The 20701-nt window shown below is 46.2% G+C and overlaps 1 protein-coding gene across 5 annotated transcripts in view; it reads right to left on the bottom strand.

The window, feature by feature from the left end:
* The window catches only part of LOC137375819 (semaphorin-4B-like), an 88819-nt gene that overhangs the window by 49191 nt on the left and 18927 nt on the right, over positions 1-20701 (bottom strand). For all 5 annotated transcript variants that reach the window (XR_010976065.1, XM_068043318.1, XM_068043317.1 and 2 more), the window contains exons 2-6: positions 14782-14939; positions 6585-6644; positions 5086-5184; positions 3549-3660; positions 2213-2332 (exon numbers count right to left, since the gene is read on the bottom strand). Coding sequence is in view for 4 of the 5 variants with exons in the window: in XM_068043318.1 (XP_067899419.1) it covers positions 2213-2332; positions 3549-3660; positions 5086-5184; positions 6585-6644; positions 14782-14939 (549 nt within the window). In the remaining variant the exon portion in view is untranslated. The remainder of the gene's footprint in view (positions 1-2212; positions 2333-3548; positions 3661-5085; positions 5185-6584; positions 6645-14781; positions 14940-20701) is intronic.

The raw sequence follows: 20701 nt of genomic DNA, 5'->3' as shown, positions 1-20701 counted from the left end.
TGCCAGGGACGCTCTCTGGGGGCCATGGATTGCCCCCATTGGAGGGAGCCCCTGCCGCCCCACCCCACTCCAACTTGGTAGGAGGCCAGCACAATGTCAGGCAGGGTACCCTTTGCCATTTTGTTTGTCCCCCCCCCTCCCTCCGTTCGCATCTCCAAGGGCAGAATACAATCATGCTCATTAACTCCGTTTCTCTCGCCACAGAGACCCAGACCTGCTAAATATTTCCTGCATTTCCTGTTTTTATTTCATATTTACAGCATCTGATGTATTTGCTTTTGTTCCGAAACAGTATATAATTTCTGTAAAAAAGACACCTAAATGCAAGTAGCACCTGACCAAAATTATATTTTATCAACAGCGTTGGACCCAGTGAGTAACTTGCAATGTTAGCCCAGTTCCAGGAACAAAAAAAATAACTGAAAGAAAATATAAGTCTGATTTTGTTTTGTCATGCAACAGTACAGTTAATCTTTGGTTTTGAAGAAAGGAGGTCTTAACATATATCTCCTACTCTATCAAAGGAAGTGAAGAAAAGCAACTTCCTGAAATGGCAAAACAGCAGAAAAATTCAGACTCGAATATGCAAACAGCAAAAGTTTAAAAGCAGCCTCTGGAAATCAAGTGCAGAGTGACTTATATAATACATATACTATTCGCACTCCCTTTGCCTTTGGTCCGTGACATCTTTGTCATTTAATCTCTCCTGCCCTCTGCCCTATCACACACCTTTTTGTTCTTCTTCCCCTCTCCCCCTTTTCACTTGCACAAAATCTATTACACATTTCTAACCGTTGCCAGTTCTGATGAAAGGTCACAGACCTGAAACTTTGGGCTGAATTTTGTGCTGGAGGCAGGGCTCCCGGCGCTGAGCCAAAAAGGCGGGGGGACCCCCACCTCTGTATTTTCTCGGCCCCCTGGAGCAATCCTCCGCCTTTCTGTCAAAGTTTTAGCAGGCGGGATCCCAGTCCCTTTAAAGAGACAAGGATCCCACCTCCAGGAGCTGCCGGCCAATCAGAGAGCCGACAGCTCAACAGTATCAGCAGCGCCACCAGTGGCCACTGCTGGTACTGCCGAGACCTCAGACCCAGGCCCAGCACTGGAACCCTGGAGAAGAGGTAGGTGAGGCTGGGTCGCCGGCTCCAGTCCGGAAGGCCCTGGTGAGGGGGTGTCTGGGGGTAGTCTAGGGGGAGGGGGTCCAAGGGGGTGAAATGGTTCCCAGTGGAGGTCCTCTGTGGGCCACAAATTGCCCCAAGGAGGGACACTCCTCCCCAGCTCAAAGCCTGCAGGAGCAGTGTTTTGTTTTACAAGGCGTCCTCCCAACACAGCGGCGGCCCCCCCTTCCCCAGTAAGATCCCAGCGATGGCAGGAAGAAGGCTCTAACTGGCCACGAATAGGCCACTTAAGGGCCTCAAGTAGCCTCTGGGCAGGAAGGCCATTGAAGCACTTTGGAGGCAAGAATGGCTGCGGGCACGGATTGAAAATTGTATTTCTAGAAGGCGGCTCTGGATCCCAACGCCTCTGGGATGTGTTCCAATTTTCAAAGAGAGACCGGGTGCAGAGGGAGTTGGGAACCTGCTCACTTCCAATTCACGGCTTGTTAATCTCCTTGAGGAGCTTGTGAAAGGGCTGGGGAGGGCGAGCCTGCAATTTTCAATTGGGAAAATCGGCAAACTTGAGCAGTCTGGTGCACGTTAGTGCACAGCTGTCGGGTTCAATGCGGGGAGAAATTAAAGTTTATTTTTAGTAAGGTTAAAAATCTCAGGACATGGGGGATCTTGCACATTACCTGTCATTTGTCTGAATGGCCATTTTCCTGCGTGGTTAGGCGGCTGGCCCTCTGAGGAGCTGCCTGTTCTCTTCCGCAAAGTAGCAGCAGGCTCCATCATGACTGCCATCTGCCTTTGCCACTCGTGCTCCTGCCTCCTGGTAACGCTCGGCATCACTAACTAGGCGCTGAGCTCGCCTCCGGCCCAATTAGGGCATTTACATTTTACAGATGTGGCACAGGGTCAGGACCCGAAAATTATCCGGCGTCAGGTTCCCGAACCCGAATTGAAAATCCAGCTCAATATCCCTGAGCGCAGGCCCTGCTGGGGACCCCCCTTCGTACCCAGTTGTGATAATGACTCAAAACAACTGATTAATCATCTTTCCTTCTTCCAACATAACATCTCATTAACACATTTATCAAAAACGTATCATTACTCACCATTCAGCCAGGAATCTAATGTCTCTGTTGTGGTTCGCTGATTGAAAGGACCCATTGCCCTGGAAATAAGGAATTTAGTCCCTTGGAGATCAGATGCAGTTGCCGCGTACAGCAGTCCATCTGGTATTACAGGGTCAGAGAGAGGAGAGCGAGTTACCCATTTATCATCACACAAAATTCCACAGGGACTGCACCTTTCATCAGCTTCACTCCACTCAAAACTCCAGTCTCATTTGTATTTAAAAGTCATTTGCTTTTAATCCTCAGTTTGAACAAAAAAACGGGAGAACCCTCTCCCCCTCCCTTAGCTCTCTTCAGGACCACAAAGCATTCAACAGTTGAGAGAATGGGAAGGCAGCCTGTATTCAGGGCTCTGCTTGTGTTGTCTTTGAGCAAGCTGAAGCCCCATGGTGGTTGTGGGAAGTGTGAAGGTGCTGGGAGCAGGAAGAGATTCCTTGCAATTCTACCTCACTCAGCCTCTACCCAATAAACCCACCAAGATGAGGAACTCAAGGATATGTGGCAAAGTGCTGGTACCAGCAAACCCTCTCCCATCCTGATAATTTTTTAAAAATGTGATGACCAGTTAAGAATCAGCTTGAGATCTTGGCTGGGAAAGAGATTGAACCACGATTATAATGGACAGGGGGCTCAGGATTCCCTAACTATACAAGTCAAGCCTTTCAGCGAGAGGAACAGTTGGAAGATACCTTGACTCCTCCCACGGGCTGAACTGTTCCTTCTTACTCCCTGAGAATGGTATGATGTAAGAGATAGGAGGAATGGAGATAAGAAGAGCAAGTATGATGTAAAAATAAACCTTTCAAGCTTTTGTCCATTGCACAGCTTCAAATTCTCCCCTCCACTCATACCTTACACATACTAATAGGACTGTTGCAGCCCCTAATATGGGCTGTTACTTTTAATTCTCTTCCATTTCATGTTGTGTGACATTACGTCAACATATTAAAAGTGCTTAATTACAGGAAACTTAAAGGGTTTATATCCAGGAATACTATGACCATCCTATTCTCAATGTGCACTCACTTCAGGGTGCTACCTGCAATTACATAGCCAAAAAAGCTCATACCTCATCTTAATACAGCTCACAAAAATCACAAACATTAATCCCAAACCCTCCACCAGGCTCGGAAAAGTTTAAAACCAATAAAGAAAATACAGTGACATGGGGATTTGCCAAGTGGAAAATATTTCTCTACTTGCTTCTACTTCAAAAATCTGAGTGCAGCAAATTCTGCCTCTATGTTCATTCCCTCAACCCAAGAACCAGCCTTTCCATGAAAAGTGAAGATCTGAGAGAAATGTGGAAGGTTACCTGCGACCACGGTGGTGTGTCGCAAAGCGGGGTCGTATGGGCAACGTGCTTTCCCACTTTCCAGGATGACCTTTCTGTTATCAGCCTTCACCAGCTCAAAATCAGAGACCTTCTGAAATAAAAAAAGTATAAGTTCACTACTGTGTACCTCACACCAGCCCCTCACTCACTACTGAGTACCTCACACCAGCCCTTCACTCACTACTGTGTACCTCACCAGCCCCTCACTCACTACTGAGTACCTCACACCAGTCCCTCACTCACTACTGTGTACCTCACACCAGCCCCTCACTCACTACTGTGTACCTCACACCAGCCCCTCACTCACGACTGTGTACCTCACACCAGCCCCTCACTCGCGACTGTGTACCTCACACCAGCCCCTCACTCACTACTGTGTACCTTACACCAGTCCCTCACTCACTACTGTGTACCTCACACCAGCCCCACACTCACTACTGTGTACCTCACACCAGCCCCACACTCACTACTGTGTACCTCACACCAGCCCCTCACTCACTACTGTGTACCTCACACCAGCCCCTCACTCACTACTGTGTACCTCACACCAGCCTCTCACTCACTACTGTGTACCTCACACCAGCCCCTCACTCACGAGTGTATACCTCACACCAGCCCCTCACTCACTACTGTGTACCTCACACCAGCCCCTCACTCACTACTGTGTACATCACACCAGCCCCTCACTCACTACTGTGTACCTCACACCAGCCCCTCACTCACTACTGTGTACGTCACACCAGCCCCACACTCATTACTGCATACATCACACCAGACCCTCACTCATTACTCTGTACATCACACCAGCCCCTCACTCACTACTGGTTACATCACACCAGCCCCACACTCACTACTGCATACATCATACCAGACCCTCACTCATTACTCTGTACATCACACCAGCCCCTCACTCACTACTGGTTACATCACACCAGCCCCTCACTCACTACTGGTTACATCACACCAGACCCTCACTCACTACTCTGTACATCACACCAGCCCCTCACTCACTACTGGTTACATCACACCAGCCCCACACTCACTACTGCGCACATCACACCAGACCCTCACTCACTACTGCCCACCTCACACCAGCCCCATCATATGTTACTGCTGACACAACATCACCCCTTCAATCACTGATAAACACAACTTGTCAATCATTCCATCACTACTGCATACACCAGTCATATCTCTAATTGACTCACTTGTGCTGGTTCACAGCCAATGTGAGGAATATTTGCCTATTCCAAGGGTCAAATCCCTGAAAACAGGGTACAGTCATGAAGTGGGCCAGAACTTGAGCTAATGTAATTCATGGAACATTCGTTAACAGCCAGATCAGAAAAAGCTGCTTAAATTAAAATAATAAATTAGTCCTGATTGGCAAAGACATTACTATTCCTCTTGTCACATTCTCCTCTTTGTTACTCTCATTGACATATGAAAGCCCAAACACACAGGAAAAATATACTGCCATATCGAGGCCTCAGTGATAAAAGGGAATATCTCTTACAATGTAGGCGCACTGCGGATTGAAGGCGAATGTTCCGCACGTGAATATGTGTGTGTCGTTGAGATACTGCAGAACCCGGATGAAATTGTTGCATTCTTCCTGTAAGACATTAAACAAGGTGATTCCTGTCTCTTCCATCAGCTTTTTTCCAACATCTCCTTCTAAAAGGGAGTCGGAGACATTGTGGAGAGCTGATTCATGGACTTCATCAAGAGAGCATCTCGGACAGCGACTCTTCTCAATATTTTATCTTAAGGTTCAGCTGTGTGAACTTCTGTGCATCACCTTTGTGGTGTGAAAAGCCTAGGTGACCTACACTGAACATGAGTGGTTTAGTTTAGTTTAGAGATACAGCACTGAAACAGGCCCTTCGGCCCACCGAGTCTGTGCCGACCATCAACCACCCATTTATACTAATCCTACACTAATCCCATGTTCCCTACCACATCCCCACCTGTCCCTATATTTCCCTACCACCTACCTATACTAGGGGCAATTTATAATGGCCAATTTACCTACCAACTTGCAAGTCTTTTGGCTTGTGGGAGGAAACCGGAGCACCCGGAGGAAACCCACGCAGACACAGGGAGAACTTGCAAACTCCACACAGGCAGTACCCAGAATTGAACCCGGGTCGCTGGAGCTGTGAGGCTGCAGTGCTAACCACTGCGCCACTGTGCCGCCCCAAGGTGCACTCAAGGTGCAATCTCACGAGGTGAATGGGGTAGTTTGAGCACGACTTCTTCCCATTTAGACTTAATTGATATGATTCAACATTCGATTCATCCACTTTATTTCAGGCCCACAGTGATTTAACGTTAAGTTCCAAATCTATTCACACTCTCAGATCTTTTTCTACCAGATCGTCACTGCTATTCTCCATTTCTTTATTTCTCTCTGCTGTTCTCTCTTTTATAAAGGTTTTCTGCATTCTTTCTTTTACTCTGCTCCCTTCCCTTGATACTTTAGTTTAACATTTCTTGAGCTCCCAACTCCTCCAGACTGTGGAGAACTGAAATAGACATTTATTCCCCATTTTTGAGCAAGTCCCCTTCCCTTTCTGCATCTCCAGTGGGAAATGTTCCTCATTCCTTTCAAATCCTTTATGCATACCCAGCTTGCTTTTTATACACCTCTTATATCTCCCCCAAATCCCAATTTGAATCTAAGAGGTGCATAAAAAAGTAACCTGGGGTATGCACAGAAGAATTGAAAGGAATGAGTTCTGTTGAAAGGTCATCATCCTGAAATGTTAACATTGTTCTCTCTTCACAGATGCTGCCTGACCTGAGCATTGCCAGCATTTTCTGTCCCAATTCATCTTCTGCCGATCCGCTTTTCTGTTCTCCCACCAAAGACCTCTCTCTTGTCTGTCTCCTGATCTGGCCACTGCCTTTCATGACTGCTTGATAAATGTCTGCAAGCTTCCACTGTCACCAGAAACACTGCTGGGACTACTGTTAAAACCCTACAGATGTACATAATATAGAAATACATACCCTAGTCTTGCCTTTTGCAGTGCAATCCTCTCTCTGCTCCTCTGTGACTTCCCATGTGATCTGCCAAAGAAACAGATAAGTGTAAATTGAGGAACGCAAGGAGGAAGCCGGTAACAAGCAAACAGTAAGAGCCAGCAAAACCCTTCCAAGTTACCTCTGACGTTCTGAATGACCATTGGCGGACAGGCCTGAATTTGCCACTGCCAGCCAGTATGCCAGTTTGCCGGCATAGTCCCTCCGCCAGCCCATTTTTAAGGAGACCGGGTAGGGGGGCTAGATGGCTACCCATCCACCAGTGACAGGTACCAATTTGAGGCCATTAAGTGGCCTATTAAGGCCAGTCTTTCGTACCATCTGGAATTTTCCATTCGACAGGGAGACCCCCTGCAGTGGCCGAAACATGGCCAGTGAAAGGAGGCAGCCTCCCGGTGGCAGACCAGGGGCCCAGCACTCTGTTTCTCTATTAGGCATTTCCCCCTCCCCCTGCCAACTTATAAATGGCCGCAGGTCGCCTTGTAGAGGGGTTCCAAAAAGGCTGCCTAGCAGTTGTGGCCATTTGTATTCTCCATCTTGAGGCATCCTCTCTTTCCCTTATCTGCATTGGCAGGCTTCCACTCCAAGTGCTGGAGGGACTCCAATTGGCTCTCCAGCTTTGGGACTACTTAATTGACAGCAAGCGCACCCTCTGGCCATTAATTGGTCAATTCAAAATTGCTGCCGAACAGGGTCGGGATCTGGAAATGATCCCAATGTTGAGGTCCTAACTCCAAAACAAAATCCTGCTCGCAGAATCAAAACCAGGAGGTATAAAGCAGGAAATATAAAATAGATTTAAATCATGTATGGAGAGCAAAATAGAGATTGGGAATACAGATGGGATTAAGGGAAAGAGATAAAAGAGACAGAGAAAAAAGTAAAAAAAAATTTTTTTAACTCCAATGCCAATTTTCCTCCAAGGGAATGAGACTCCAGACTTCTAAAATAACATTTTCAGGGTCAGAGAGGTTTTTTGGTACTAATTATCACTTATCACACCACTAAAAACTCACTCACTCCTGAATGCAGCAGCCCAAACTTTTTCAGCCTCATTAGTGCAGAACTAGTGGGCAAGTACTGCAAGTTCATGCCATTATAGCCATTTCAATGTGAGGACTATAACAGTACAACCTGTGCAGGAGTGTGAAATCTTTGACAGCAACTTCCAGATTTCTATGTTTAACTGTGCATAGGCCACAAGCTCCATTACCTAGCCATAGATTCAAACCCTCCATAGCCACTGTCTAGGTTGAACCAGATTCTTCACAGTCTTGCTGTCCTATTGTCTCCAAGCTGAGCTTCACAACCCATATTTTCTCCAGCACCAAAACCACCTACTTCTACCTCGATAACGTCAGGCACATCACAATTTTCTGCTGAAACCCTCATCCATGCATTTCTCATCTGCAAGTTGAAATATTCCAATGCTTTCCTTCACCCTCCCTAAACTCATCCAAAATTTTCTCCAATCCCTCACCAAATCCCATGCATTTATCATCCATGGCCTTGTTGACTTACATTGGCTCCTGGTCTTCCAACACCACAAATTTATTTATTTAGAGATACAGCACTGAAACAGGCCCTTCGGCCCACCGAGTCTGTGCCGACCATCAACCACCCATTTATACTAATCCTACACTAATCCCATATTCCTACCACATCCCCACCTGTCCCTATATTCCCCTACCACCTACCTATACTAGGTGCAATTTATAATGGCCAATTTACCTACCAACCTGCAAGTCTTTGGCTGTGGGAGGAAACCGGAGCACCCGGCAAAAACCCACGCAGACACAGGGAGAATTTGCAAACTCAGCACAGGCAGTACCCAGAATTGAACGTGGGTCTCTGCAGCTGTGAGGCTGTGGTGCTAACCACTGTGCCACAATTTAAAATTGCTGCCTTTGTATTTAAAATTCTTCATGCTCTTGCCCCTTGTTATCTCTGTAACCTCCTCTGGTGGCCCCACATCACCACCCCCCCACCCCCTGTCTCCACCACCCTCCCCCACTTGTTGTTCGATTATTTGGGGCTATGTCTTCAGCTGCTTAAGCCCCACACACTGGGAATTCCCTCCCTAAACCTCTCAACCTCCCACTCTGCATTAAGACCGTCCTTAAAACTCTTAATCTCTTTTTAACCAAGGTTTTGTTTACTCATTCTTAATAACACGGGCAACAATGTTTTGAATGATCTGAAGCTTATGGTGTCATCCTTGGCTTAGTCTAGTCTGAGTCAGAAGTGGTGGATTCAAACCCTACTTCAGACCTTGACCACATAATCTGGGCTGACACTTCAGTGCAGTACTGTGGGAGTGCTGTACTGTTGGAGGTGCTGTCTTTCAGATGAGATGTTAAGCAAAGGCCCCATCTACTCTGTCATGTGGATGTAAAAGATCCCATGGCACTATTTGAAGAACAGGAGGGGAGAGGTCCTCAGTGTCCTGACCAACATTTATCCCTCAACCAACACCACAAAAACAAATTATCTGGTCATTTATCTAATTGCTGTTTGTGAGATCGTGCTGTGTGCAAATTGACTGCCAAGTTTCTCTACATTGCAACAATGACTATACATCAAAAGTACTTCATTGACTGTAAAGTACACCCTGAGGCTGTGAAAGTTGCTAGATAAATGCAAGTTCTTTCTATCTTCCTTCTTTGGCTCGACCTCCATTTGCTATGCCACTATGAAGGGCATGGGAAATTTTTCCACATTAAAGCCATTGTATAAATACCAGTGGTTGCTGTTAAAGGAAAAAAGAAGCAAAACAAATAGAAAAAAAGAAATGAAGGATGCAGAGGGGAAAAAGTATATTTTAAGTAAATAATAAGAATTTTTCTGGGATCATCTTCTGCATAAGAATCAGCTCCTATACATCCATACCGATAGCCTGGTAAGAAGGGAGTATCACTGATAACTGATCCTATACCGCTGTGCGGGTCAGTGTTGGCTATTGTGCATCTATCAAGATTAAAACAGTTGAGTTTTGGTCCTCTTCTGGTCATCTGATTGGCCCACTTAGTCATATCACAATATAGTCATGGGGACTGACACAAGGGAATTACATGACCTCGGACTCCATTACTCTTCCAGTGATATGATTGGCCAAAGGGAACCATGTGGCCCGTGCACCCCCACCCTACCATTATCACTATTCTAGCTAAGCTCAAGTCCACCGTGTAATTACTCCCTTGAATTTTTATGTTGCAATACCACTTCTGACAAAATGTACTGAAAGGGATAAGGTACAGGAAGCTGATGTATTTCTGAATTGAAAATCTTTGGTGACAAGTAAGTTGGTAAGTCACTGTAGACTGTTACTGTATACCTGTGTGTGTCTCTGTCTGTTTGTGTACTTAAACAATACACACTATATAAGATAGGGTAGTATATGGCATGTGTTTCAGAGTCTACTTCTACTAATGAACATTCCACTGCGGAATCAGTGTCCTAGATATTACAGTTGCTGACTTCTGTATAATGCCCAGCTATTGTACATAACAATGTCAGGATCTATTTAGTATGTGTTGTATCTCCCTTTAATTTTCATTCAAAAAATACATACACAATGTCACTACAGATGGTCACAAAGTACTTGCAAGAGAATACATAAATAGATTGATGCCAACGTTAAGCACACCCTCAGAACATCACATTATTTGGAGGATCAACATGAGGTGGCAATGAAACCTGTGGTTCACCAGAGTCAAGGGGAGTTCAATGTTCCTAACCATATTGAGAGAGATCTTGATGGTTCCTTAAATGCCCTTTATGAGCTTGTAGCCCATTCCTACCTTTTGGGAGATGGTTAGTACGTGTGTTTGAGTGATGTAAACTTCCAGGAAAGGGTTCCAGGGTACCTACTGGGATTAAGGTTGAGTCAGTACTGTACCTGCTCCCACAGCCACATCCCGGAGATTATTCACCCATGTATTTGTTCCAGGAAGAGTTGCACTTCACCACAGTGGAATTGAATCTTCTTACAGATAACAATGCAAGTTGTGATAGCCTGTATGTTGTGGGGGCAGTGGATAGGCTTGCATTCCAGTGGGTAGCAATCATTAAGCTCATGACATTTCACAAATTCCACCCATAGATGGATGTCGATGGGTTGTGCCCAGAAAGGAACCATGTTACAAAGGTTCTTGTTGTCGGAAAGTATTCAGCAGATGGTTACAAGATTAAAATCAGAACATAGGATGCTCAGCTATGACTTAAAAGAGGTTTTAAAATTATGAAGAGTTTTAATAGTGAAATACTATTTCACCGGCTTGGGAAGTCAGTGTGGAGTTTGTCAATTTAAAGTTATTGCTTGAAGACAGGGAAGTTAAGATAAATTTCTTTATGAAAAGGACTGTTGCAGCATGGAATGCAATGGGAGTGATTTAAATAGACACCATTGCATCTTTGAAACAAAAATTAGATAAATATTTGAAGCAGAGGAAGATACAGAGTTATGAGGAGTGGGGTAGTGGGATCAGTTTTGTAATCCTCAAAATAAAAGCAGGGATGGACATGGTGAGATGAATGGCCTCCCTCTGTGCTATGGATTTCCATGGAAACAGATTCATTTTCCCTGCCATATGCGAATTCCAAAATCAGGAGCTTTGATTGAAGATACGGAAAACTAAGGTAAATATGGAATTAAACACAGAAATTATTCAGCAAGGTCATATGGAGCAAACTACTAGCACAAGAAAATAAATATCAAGCAAGGTTCTCCCCATCCTAAAGATGTTTCCAAAAGGAAATAGTTTTGGTTCTTGAGATCTGAAAAGATTCATAGTTATCAAATATTGTAAATAAACAAGCTCTTACAGGACAGCAAAAGGTTAACTGAATGGATAGACGGGATGGACAAATGGTCTTTTGTCTGAAACACTTCCCTGTTACCACCCACACCCCCATTCTGCCATTTTGGCAGCAATCCAACACCATGAATTTGCTCAGTGTTCCACTTTCTTACTGTCCAACAGTTTAAGCACAGCTCGCTTGCTTATTTTTTCCTTTCTGCAGCTCATAGTTATGCACGGGTTAATTCACATGGTTCAGAAATATGCAAAGGAGGAACAAAGAGGCACATTGTTTAAACACTGCCTTTTTTTAAATCATAGGACTGAGTTGACCCAGCTGTGGCTAATAAGACAGCAGTATTCTATCTCTGCTGCCTGAATGAACCCTACAGTGCAATGGGCCTGGGCATGAAAACAAGAGAAAATCCAAAGCTTGTTGTCTCCAAGTTGGGACTAATTGCCCGCATTGAAGCTAGAGAGAAGCTGCCTGAATGAACCCTACAGTGGAGATGTGATTCAGTATTGTTCTACCCAAGGTGCTAAGATGAAAGTTCATTCCCACAAAAGCTCCAGTTGGAAGAAGCACTGAAGGTGGCAAGGGCACAAAATGAACTCTGGGCAGGGGGCAGGGCAGGAAACTTCAATGTCCATAACCAAGAGTGGCTTGGTAGCACAATTACTGACCGAGCTGGCTGAGTCCTAAAGGACATAACTGCTAGACTGGGTCTGCAGCAGGTGGTGAAGGAACCAATAAGAGGGAAAAACATACTTGACCTTGTCTTCACCAACCTACCTGTCACAGATGCATCTGTCCATGACAGTATTGGTAGGAGTGACCACCGCACAGTCCGTGTGGAGACAAAGTCCTGTCTTCACATTGAGGATACCCTCCATCGTGTTGTGTGGCATTACGACTGTGCTAAATGGGATAGATTCAGAACAGATCTAGCAATGCAAAACTGGGCATCCATGAGGTGCTGTGGGCCATCAGCAGCAGCAGAATTGTACTCAAACACGATCTGTAACATCATGGCCAGGCATATCCCCCACTCTACAATTACCATCAAGCCAGGGGATCAACCCTGATTCAATGAAGAGTGCAGGAGGGCATGCCAGGAGTAGCACCAGGCATACCTAAAAATGAGGTGTCAGCCTGGTGAAGCTACAACACAGGCTACTTGCATGCAGAGGCAGCATGGAATTAACAGGGCTAAGTGATCCCACATCCAATAGATTAGATCTAAACTCTGCAGTCCTGCCACATCCAGTTGTGAATGGTGGTGGACAATTAAACAACTAACTGGAGGAGGAGGCTCCATAAATATCTCCATCCTCAACGATGGGGGAGCCCAGTACATCAGTGCAGAAGACAAGGCTGAAGCATTTGCATCCATCTTCAGCCAGAAATGCCAAGTGGATGATCCATCTTGGCCTCCTCCTGAAGTCCCTAGCATCACAGATGCCAGTCTTCAGCCAATCCGATTCACTCCACATGATATCATGAAATGACTGAAGGCACTGAATACTGTAAAGGCTATGGGCTCTGACAACATTACGGCAATAGTACTTAAGACTTGTGCTCCCGAACGAGCCGCGCCCCTAGTCAAGCTCCAGTACAGCTACATCACTGGCATCTCCCCGACAATGTGGAAAATTTCCCAGGTATGTCCTGGAGACAAAAAGCAGGACAAATCCAACCCGGCCACTTACCGTTCTATCAGTCGACTCCCGATCAACAGCAAAGTGATGGAAGGTATAATCGACAGTGCTATCAAGCCGCACTTACTCAGCAATAACCTGCTCACTGATGCTCAGTTTGGGTTCCGCCAGAGCCACTCAGCTCCTGACCTCATTACACCCTTGGTCCAAACATGGACAAAAGAGCTGAACTCCAGAGGTGAGATGAGAGTGACTGTCCTTGACATCAAGACAGTATTTGACTGAATTTGGCATCAAGGAGCCCTAGCAAAACTGGAGTCAATGGGAATCAGGGGGAAAACTCTCCACTGGTTGGAGTCATAGCTAACGCAAAGGAAGATGGTTGTGGTTGTTGGAGGTCAATTATCTCAGACCCAGGACATCACTGCAGGAGTTCCTCAGGGTAGTGTCCTAGGCCCAATCATCTTCAGCTACTTCATCAATAACCTTCCTTCCATCATAAGCTCAGAAGTGGGGATATTCGCACAATGTTCAGCACCATTCGCGACTCCTCAGATACTGAAGCAGCCAAAGTCCATATGCAGCAAGACCTGGACAACAATCAGGCTTGGGCTGATAAATGGCAAGTAAGATTCACTCCACACAAGTGCCAAGCAATGACCATCTCCAACAAGAGAGAATCTAACCATCACCCCTTGCTGAATCCCCCACTATCAACATACTGGAGGTCATCATTGACCAGAAACCGAACTGGACCAGCCATATAAATACCGTGGCTACAAGAGCAGGTCAGAGGCTGTGAGTTCAGCAGTGAGTATCCCCAAAGCCTGCCCACCATCTACAAGGCACAAGTCAAGAGTGTGATGGAATACTCTCCACTTGCCTGGATGGGTGCAGCTCCAACAACACTCAAGAAGCTCAACACCATCCAGGCCAAAGCAGCACACTTGATTGGCACTCCCTCCACCACTGATACACAGTGGCAGCAGTGTGTACCATATACAAAATGCACTGTAGCAACTCACCAAGGCTCCTTTGACAGCACCTCCTAAACCCGCAACCTCTACCACCTAGAAGGACAAGGGCAGCAGGCGCATGGGAACACCACCACCTGCAAGTTTTCCTCCAAGCCAAACACCATCCTGACTTGGAACTACATCACCGTTCCTTCACTGTCGCTGGGTCAAAATCCTGGAACTCCCTTCCTAACAGTACTGTAGATATACCTACACCTCAAGCACTGCAGCGGTTCAAGAAGGCCACCACCACCTTCTCAAGAGCAATTAGGGATGGGCAATAAATGCTGGCCTAGCGAACGACGCCCACATCCCCCGAACGAATAAAAAAAATGGAAAATGTCCAATTGTTCCTTGGGTCTTCATGGTGATATGCAAGTGGGAACAAAATGTATCCATTAGGGAATAAGAAGGAAAAAATAGAACAGGAAAGATTCTATTTCTCCCAGACTGCCCTCACACACCCTTTAGTGCTCAGTGAGGAACTGTATCGGTAGAAGCTGGGGGCTTGTCTACCTGCCTGGGGAAGAAACTGGAATCTTTTCCTTTAAATTGATAGATTCAAGTGAAAATTGCACATACATCAGCCAAGCAATTTTACTGACTGCACAAATGACCGGAATTTCCACAAGCATGGAACCACTTCTATTACAACAGATATAAGATAATCAAGAACCACAGCTTACTCACCACTGCCTTAACCTCTTGGGTCACTGCAGTAAGGCTGAGAGCAAACACGGTGCCACTGGCTCCCACGTACAGCGTATTCTCCCTACTTCCCAGCAGGAACGTCCTGTAGTCAGACACGTGCTCCTTGGAGAAGCGCTGGACAACGGGTGAGTGGAGGTCTGTGGTACAATGAAGAAAGATTTTGAGAATAATTCCTTTGCTGTACTACTTATTTAATTAAAAGTATCAAGAGAGAGCTACCTTTCGGCCAGTGCTGGCGAACCTGGTCTAGCATATTAATGCTAGTGCATTAAGAGTGCAGCTATAAGACAATAACACTTGGATGAGATCTACCCAGGGCTCAGATCAGCAGAAATGGCAGTGAAAATCGCTTAACTGTGAAATTATGAACAACTGGAGAATGCTGGTGCATTGAATGCAATAAAAGATGGTTAGTCACAAATACGCACACTGATATCCACGTTACCCATTTGCACACACACATTTCTTCTGTACAACAGGTAGAGGACCATTTATGTATCCGTAATTACAGGAAGTACAGGGTCTATGTGTAATTATAGACATACACTTGCTGTACTAAAACCAGTAAGTATATACCTAGATTTAATAATAGCAGTCCATAGAGTGGGAATGTGGGTTCACACTGTCCAGGTACCTCAATGTCTTAAAAGCAAAATACTGCGGATGCTGGAATTCTGAAATAAAAACAAGAAATGCTGGAACCACTCAGCAGGTCTGGCAGCATCTGTGGAAAGAGAAGCAGAGTTAATGTTTTGGGTCAGTGACCCTTCTTCGGAACACTTCGGCGTTCCGAAGAAGGGTCACTGACCCGAAACGTTAATTCTGCTTCTCTTTCCACAGATGCTGCCAGACCTGCTGAGTGGTTCCAGCATTTCTTGCTTTTACTTCAATATCTTGGGCTGTTTGTGGGATCAGCACACGATGAGTTCAAACAGCTTTCAGTTTTGCTGAACAGGGATTCTTTGTGAAGAAGGTCAAAGGCAAAGAATGAGGGAATGAAGGAAGGTGGGAAGTTCATTCAATTGATGTCTTGAGGGTCTGGAGGGATGTTGTTCTGGTCACATGCTATGAGGCAATGACATGTGGTTGAGTTCTGCTCAGGACTCAGATCGGGAGAAATGGCAATGAAAATCTCTTAACTGTGAAATTATTAACAACTGAGTTTTTTTGTCCCTGTCTTCACCAAGGAGAGGGATGATGCAGACATTGTAGTTAAAGAGGAGGAGTGTGAAATATTAGATATGATAAGCATAATGAGAGAGGAAGTACTAGAGGGTCTGACATCCTTGAAAGTGGATAAATCACCAGGGCCGGATGGATTGCATCTCATGTTGTTAAAGGAAGCCAGGGAGGAAATAGTGGATGCTCTGAGGATCATCTTCAAATCCCCACTGGATACAGGTGAAGTGCCAGAGGATTGGAGGTCTGCGAACGTTATACCATTGTTTAAAAAGGGTGCGAGGGATAGGCCAAATAATTATAGGCCGGTCAGTCTGACCTCGGTGGTCATAGTGTCATATTCATAGAGGTATACAGCACAGAAACGGGCCCTTCGGTCCATCATGTCTGTGCCGGCCATCAAGCACCTACTATTCTAGTCCCATTTTCCAGCACTTGGCCCGTAGCCTTGTATGCTATGGCGTTTCAAGCGCTCATCTAAATACTTCTTAAATGTTGTGAGGGTTCCTGCCTCTACCACCACTTCAGGCAGTGTGTTCCAGATTCCAACCACCCTCTGGGTGGTTACCACAAGCTTGTGGTAACAGACAAAGCATTAGTCCAGAGAGAGTGTTAATAGCAGAATAATGAGCAGCTCTGACTACATGAAAAGCAGGCACATGGTTAAAAAATGAAATATTAAAAAAAGGCCAGTCATGCTCTGAAGTTATTGAACTCAATGTTCAGTCCACAAGGCTGTAGAGCGCGTAATCAAAAGATCAGGTGCTGCTCCTCGAGCTTACGTTGATGTTCACTGGAACACTGGAGCAGGCCAAAGACAGAAAAGTTGGCATGAGAGCAGGGGGCTGTGTTGAAATGGCCAGCAACTGGAAGCTCGGGGTCAGGCTTTCGGACTGAGCGGAGGTGTTCCGCAAAGCGGTCACCCAATCTGCATTTGGTCTCCCCAATGTAGAGGAGACCGCATTGTGAGCAGCGAGTACAGTATACTAAATTGAAAGAAGTACAAGTAAATCGCTGCTTCACCTGGAAGGAGTGTTTGGGGCCTTGGATGGTGAGGAGAGAGGAGGTAAAAGGGCAGGTGTTACACCTCCTGCGGTTGCATAGGAAGGTATCATGGGAAGGGGGACGAGGTGTCTAGGGTAATGGAGGAGTGGACCAGGGTGTCACGGAGGGAATGATCCCTTCGGAATGCTGACAGGGGAAGGGAGGGGAAGATGTATTTGGTGGTGGCATCACGCTGGAGGTGGCGTAAATGGCGGAGGATGATCCTCTGGATGTGGAGGCTGTTGGGGTGGAAAGTGAGGACAAGGGGAACCCTGTCGCGGTTCTGGGAGGGAGGGGAAGGCTTGAGGGCAAAAGTGCGGGAAATGGGCCGGACATGGTTGAGGGGCCTGTCAACCACAGTGGGGGGGAATCCTTGGTTGAGGAAAAAGGAAGACACATCAGAAGCGCTGTCGTAGAAGGTTGCATCATCAGAACAGATGCGTCGGAGATGGAGAAACTAGGAGAATGGAATGGATTCCTGACAGGAGGCAGGGTGTGAAGAAGTGTAGTCAAGGTAGCTGTGGGAGTTGGTGGGATTGTAATGAATTTTAGTGAACAGAGATGGAGACAGAAAGTCGAGGAAGGGAAGGGAAGTGTCAGAGATAGACCATGTAAAGGTGAGAGAAGGGTGGAAATTGGAAGCAAAGTTGATAAAGTTTTCCAGTTCGGGGCAGGAGCAGGAAACGGCACCGATACAGTCATCAATATACCAGAAAAAGAGTTGGAGGAGGGAGCCTGAGTAGGACTGGAACAAGGAATGTTTGACATATCCCACAAAAAGACAGGTATAACTAGGGACCCATGTGGGTACCCATAGCAACACCTTTTACTTGAAGGAAGTGAGTGGAGTTGAAGGAGAAGTTGTTCAATGTGAGAACAAGTTCAGCCAGGCAGAGGAAGGTGGTGGTGAATAGGGACTGATTGGGCCTCTGTTCAAGGAAGAAGCGGAGAGCCCTCAAACCATCCTGGTGGGGGATGGAGGTGTAGAGAGATTGGAAGTCCATAGTGAAGAGGAGGCAGTTGGGGTCAGGAAACTGGAAATTGTCAAAATGATGTAAGGCATCAGAAGAGTCAAGGATGTAGGTGGGAAGAGACTGGACCGGGGATAAAAGATAGAGTCAAGATAGGAAGAAATATGTTCAGTGGGTCAGGAACAGGCTGAAACGATGGGTCTGCCAGGACAGTCCTGTTTGTGGATTTTAGGCAAGAGGTAGAAACGGGCTGGCCGGCATTGCGGGACTGAGGTTTGAAGCTGTACAGGGAAGATCTCCTGAGGAGATGAGGTCAGTGACAGTCCTGTGGACAGTAACTTGATGTTCGGCGGTGGGGTCATGGTCCAGAGGGAGGTAGGAAGAAGTGTCTGAGAGTTGGCGCTCAGCCTCTGCAAGGTAGAGGTCAGTACGCCAGACAACAACAGCACCACCCTTGTCTGCAGATTTGATCACAATGTCGGGTTAGACCTGATAGAGCAGAGTGCAGCAAGTTCAGAGGGAGACAGGTAAGAATGAGTGAGGGGAGCAGAGAAATTGAGACAGCTGATGTCTCGTCGACAGTTCTCAATGAAAAGATCAAGAGTGGGTAAGAGACCAGAGGTAGGCGTCCAGATGGAGGGAGAATGTTGGAGGTGGATAATGGGTCTGCTGGTTGGGGGGAGGGCTACTGGGCAAAGAAATAAGCCCGGAGGCGGAGGCGACAGAAGAAGAGCTCGCCGCAATTCATTCAGGTGGTGGCGTAAGGGAATAAAACTGAGTCCTTTGCTGAGTACAGATTGTTCATCAGAGAGGGGAAGGTCAGAGGGTACAGTGAATACACGGCAAGGGGTCAGATCAGAAGGGGTGGGGTCAGAGGGAAGTGAAGGGGAAGAAGGATCTGGAGGGGCATTAGCCCCCATCAGCTGCTGGAGCTTGCGTTCCTTGACACCTGAAAGGAAGAAAAAATTTTTTTTGTTAATGCGTCGGATGAGATGAAGGATGAAATGAAACTGCGGAGTAGAACAGCTTTGAGATAAGGCGAGGCGGTGCTTCTGCAGAGAGAAGTCCAGTGTGTACATGTGGCGGCGCATAGCACTGAGTGTGGATCTCAGGATGCGGCGAGAACAGCAGTCCGAGGAATGTTGTATTTCTCGGAGATACCTGTAATCCTGGGTGGATTCAAAACATGAAGGATGGAACTTCAGTTGGAATCCACGTGGAATAAATTGGAGCCGAAGACAGTCACTGAACAAGGAGATGTGGCTGTGAAAACGAGTTTTGCTGGACACTTTATCAAACACCAGGAGGAAAATAGAAAGCAATGAAGGTGAACAAGGTAAAAGAGACAAACGGAAATCCCAACAGCTAGAACAGCAGAACTTCTTCAAGGTAGGCATTCCTGGAAAGGTGGCAGTGAATTAAACACTAAAATAAAAGCAAAATACTGCAGATGCTGGAAATCTGAAATAAAAACAATTAGTGCTAGAAATACTCAGCAGGTCTGGCTTACTAGGCCTTACTAACTTGATTGAGTTTGTTGAGGAAGTAACGAGGAGGATTGATGAGGGTAGTTCTGTGAATGTGGTCTACATGGATTTTAGTAAGGCATTCGACAAAGTCCACCATGGCAGACAGGTCAGAAAAATGAAAGCTCATGGGATACAGGGGAATGTGGCGAGTTGGATCCAAAATTGGCTCAGTGACAGGAAACAAAGGGTAGTAGTCGACGGATGTTTTTGCGAATGGTTTCCAGTGGCGTTCCACAGGCTCAGTGTTGGGTGCCTTGCTGTTTGTGGTACATATTCCTGATTTGGACTTAAATGTGGGAGGCATGATTGGGAAATTTGCTGACGACACAAAAGTTGGCCTGGTAGTTGATAGTGAAGAAGATAGCTGTAGACTCCCGAATGATATCAATGGTTTGGTTGAGTAGGTGGAAAATTGGTAAATGGAATTCAATCCAGAGAAGTGTGAGGTAGAGCAAACAAAGCGAGGGAATACACAATAAACTAGAGGATATTGAGAGGGGTAGAAGAAGTGAGAGACCTTGGAGTGCATGTCCACAGGTGCCTGAAGGTGGCAGGACAGGTAGTTAGAGTGGTGAAGAAGGTATATGGAATGCTTTCCTTTATTGGCCAAGGTATAGAATACAAAAGCAGGGATGTCATGCTGTAACTGTATAAGACGCTGGTTAGGCCACAGCTGGAGTATTGTGTACAGTTCTGGTCACTGCATTACAGGAAGGACATAATTGCTTTGGAGAGAGTACAGGGGAGATTTACAAGAATGTTGCCAGGGCTTGAAAGTTGCAGCTATGAGGAAAGATTGGATTGGCTAGGGTTGTTTTCCTTAGAATAGAAAAGGCTGAAGGGTGACTTAATTGAGGGGTACAACATTATGAGGGGCCTAGATAGAGTCGACAGGACTCTATCTGTTTCCCCAGCAGAAAGGTCAATTACAGGGGGCACAGATTTAAGGTGACTGGTAGAAGGATTAGAGGGGACATGAGGAAAGACTTTTTCATCCAGAGGGTGGTGGGTGTCTGGAATTCACTGCCAGGAATGGTGGTGGAGGCAGAAACCCTCAACTCATTTAAAAGGTACCTGGACATGCACCAGAAGTGCTGTAACCTGCAAGGCTACGGATTAGGTGCTGGAAGGTGGGATTAGATTGGGTGGCTAGCTTTTTCGGACGACGCAGACATG

Source organism: Heterodontus francisci, chromosome 12, assembly GCF_036365525.1.
Source record: "Heterodontus francisci isolate sHetFra1 chromosome 12, sHetFra1.hap1, whole genome shotgun sequence".
In the NCBI taxonomy this organism is placed as follows: domain Eukaryota; kingdom Metazoa; phylum Chordata; class Chondrichthyes; order Heterodontiformes; family Heterodontidae; genus Heterodontus; species Heterodontus francisci.
This window is presented reverse-complemented; position numbering and strand designations above follow the sequence as displayed.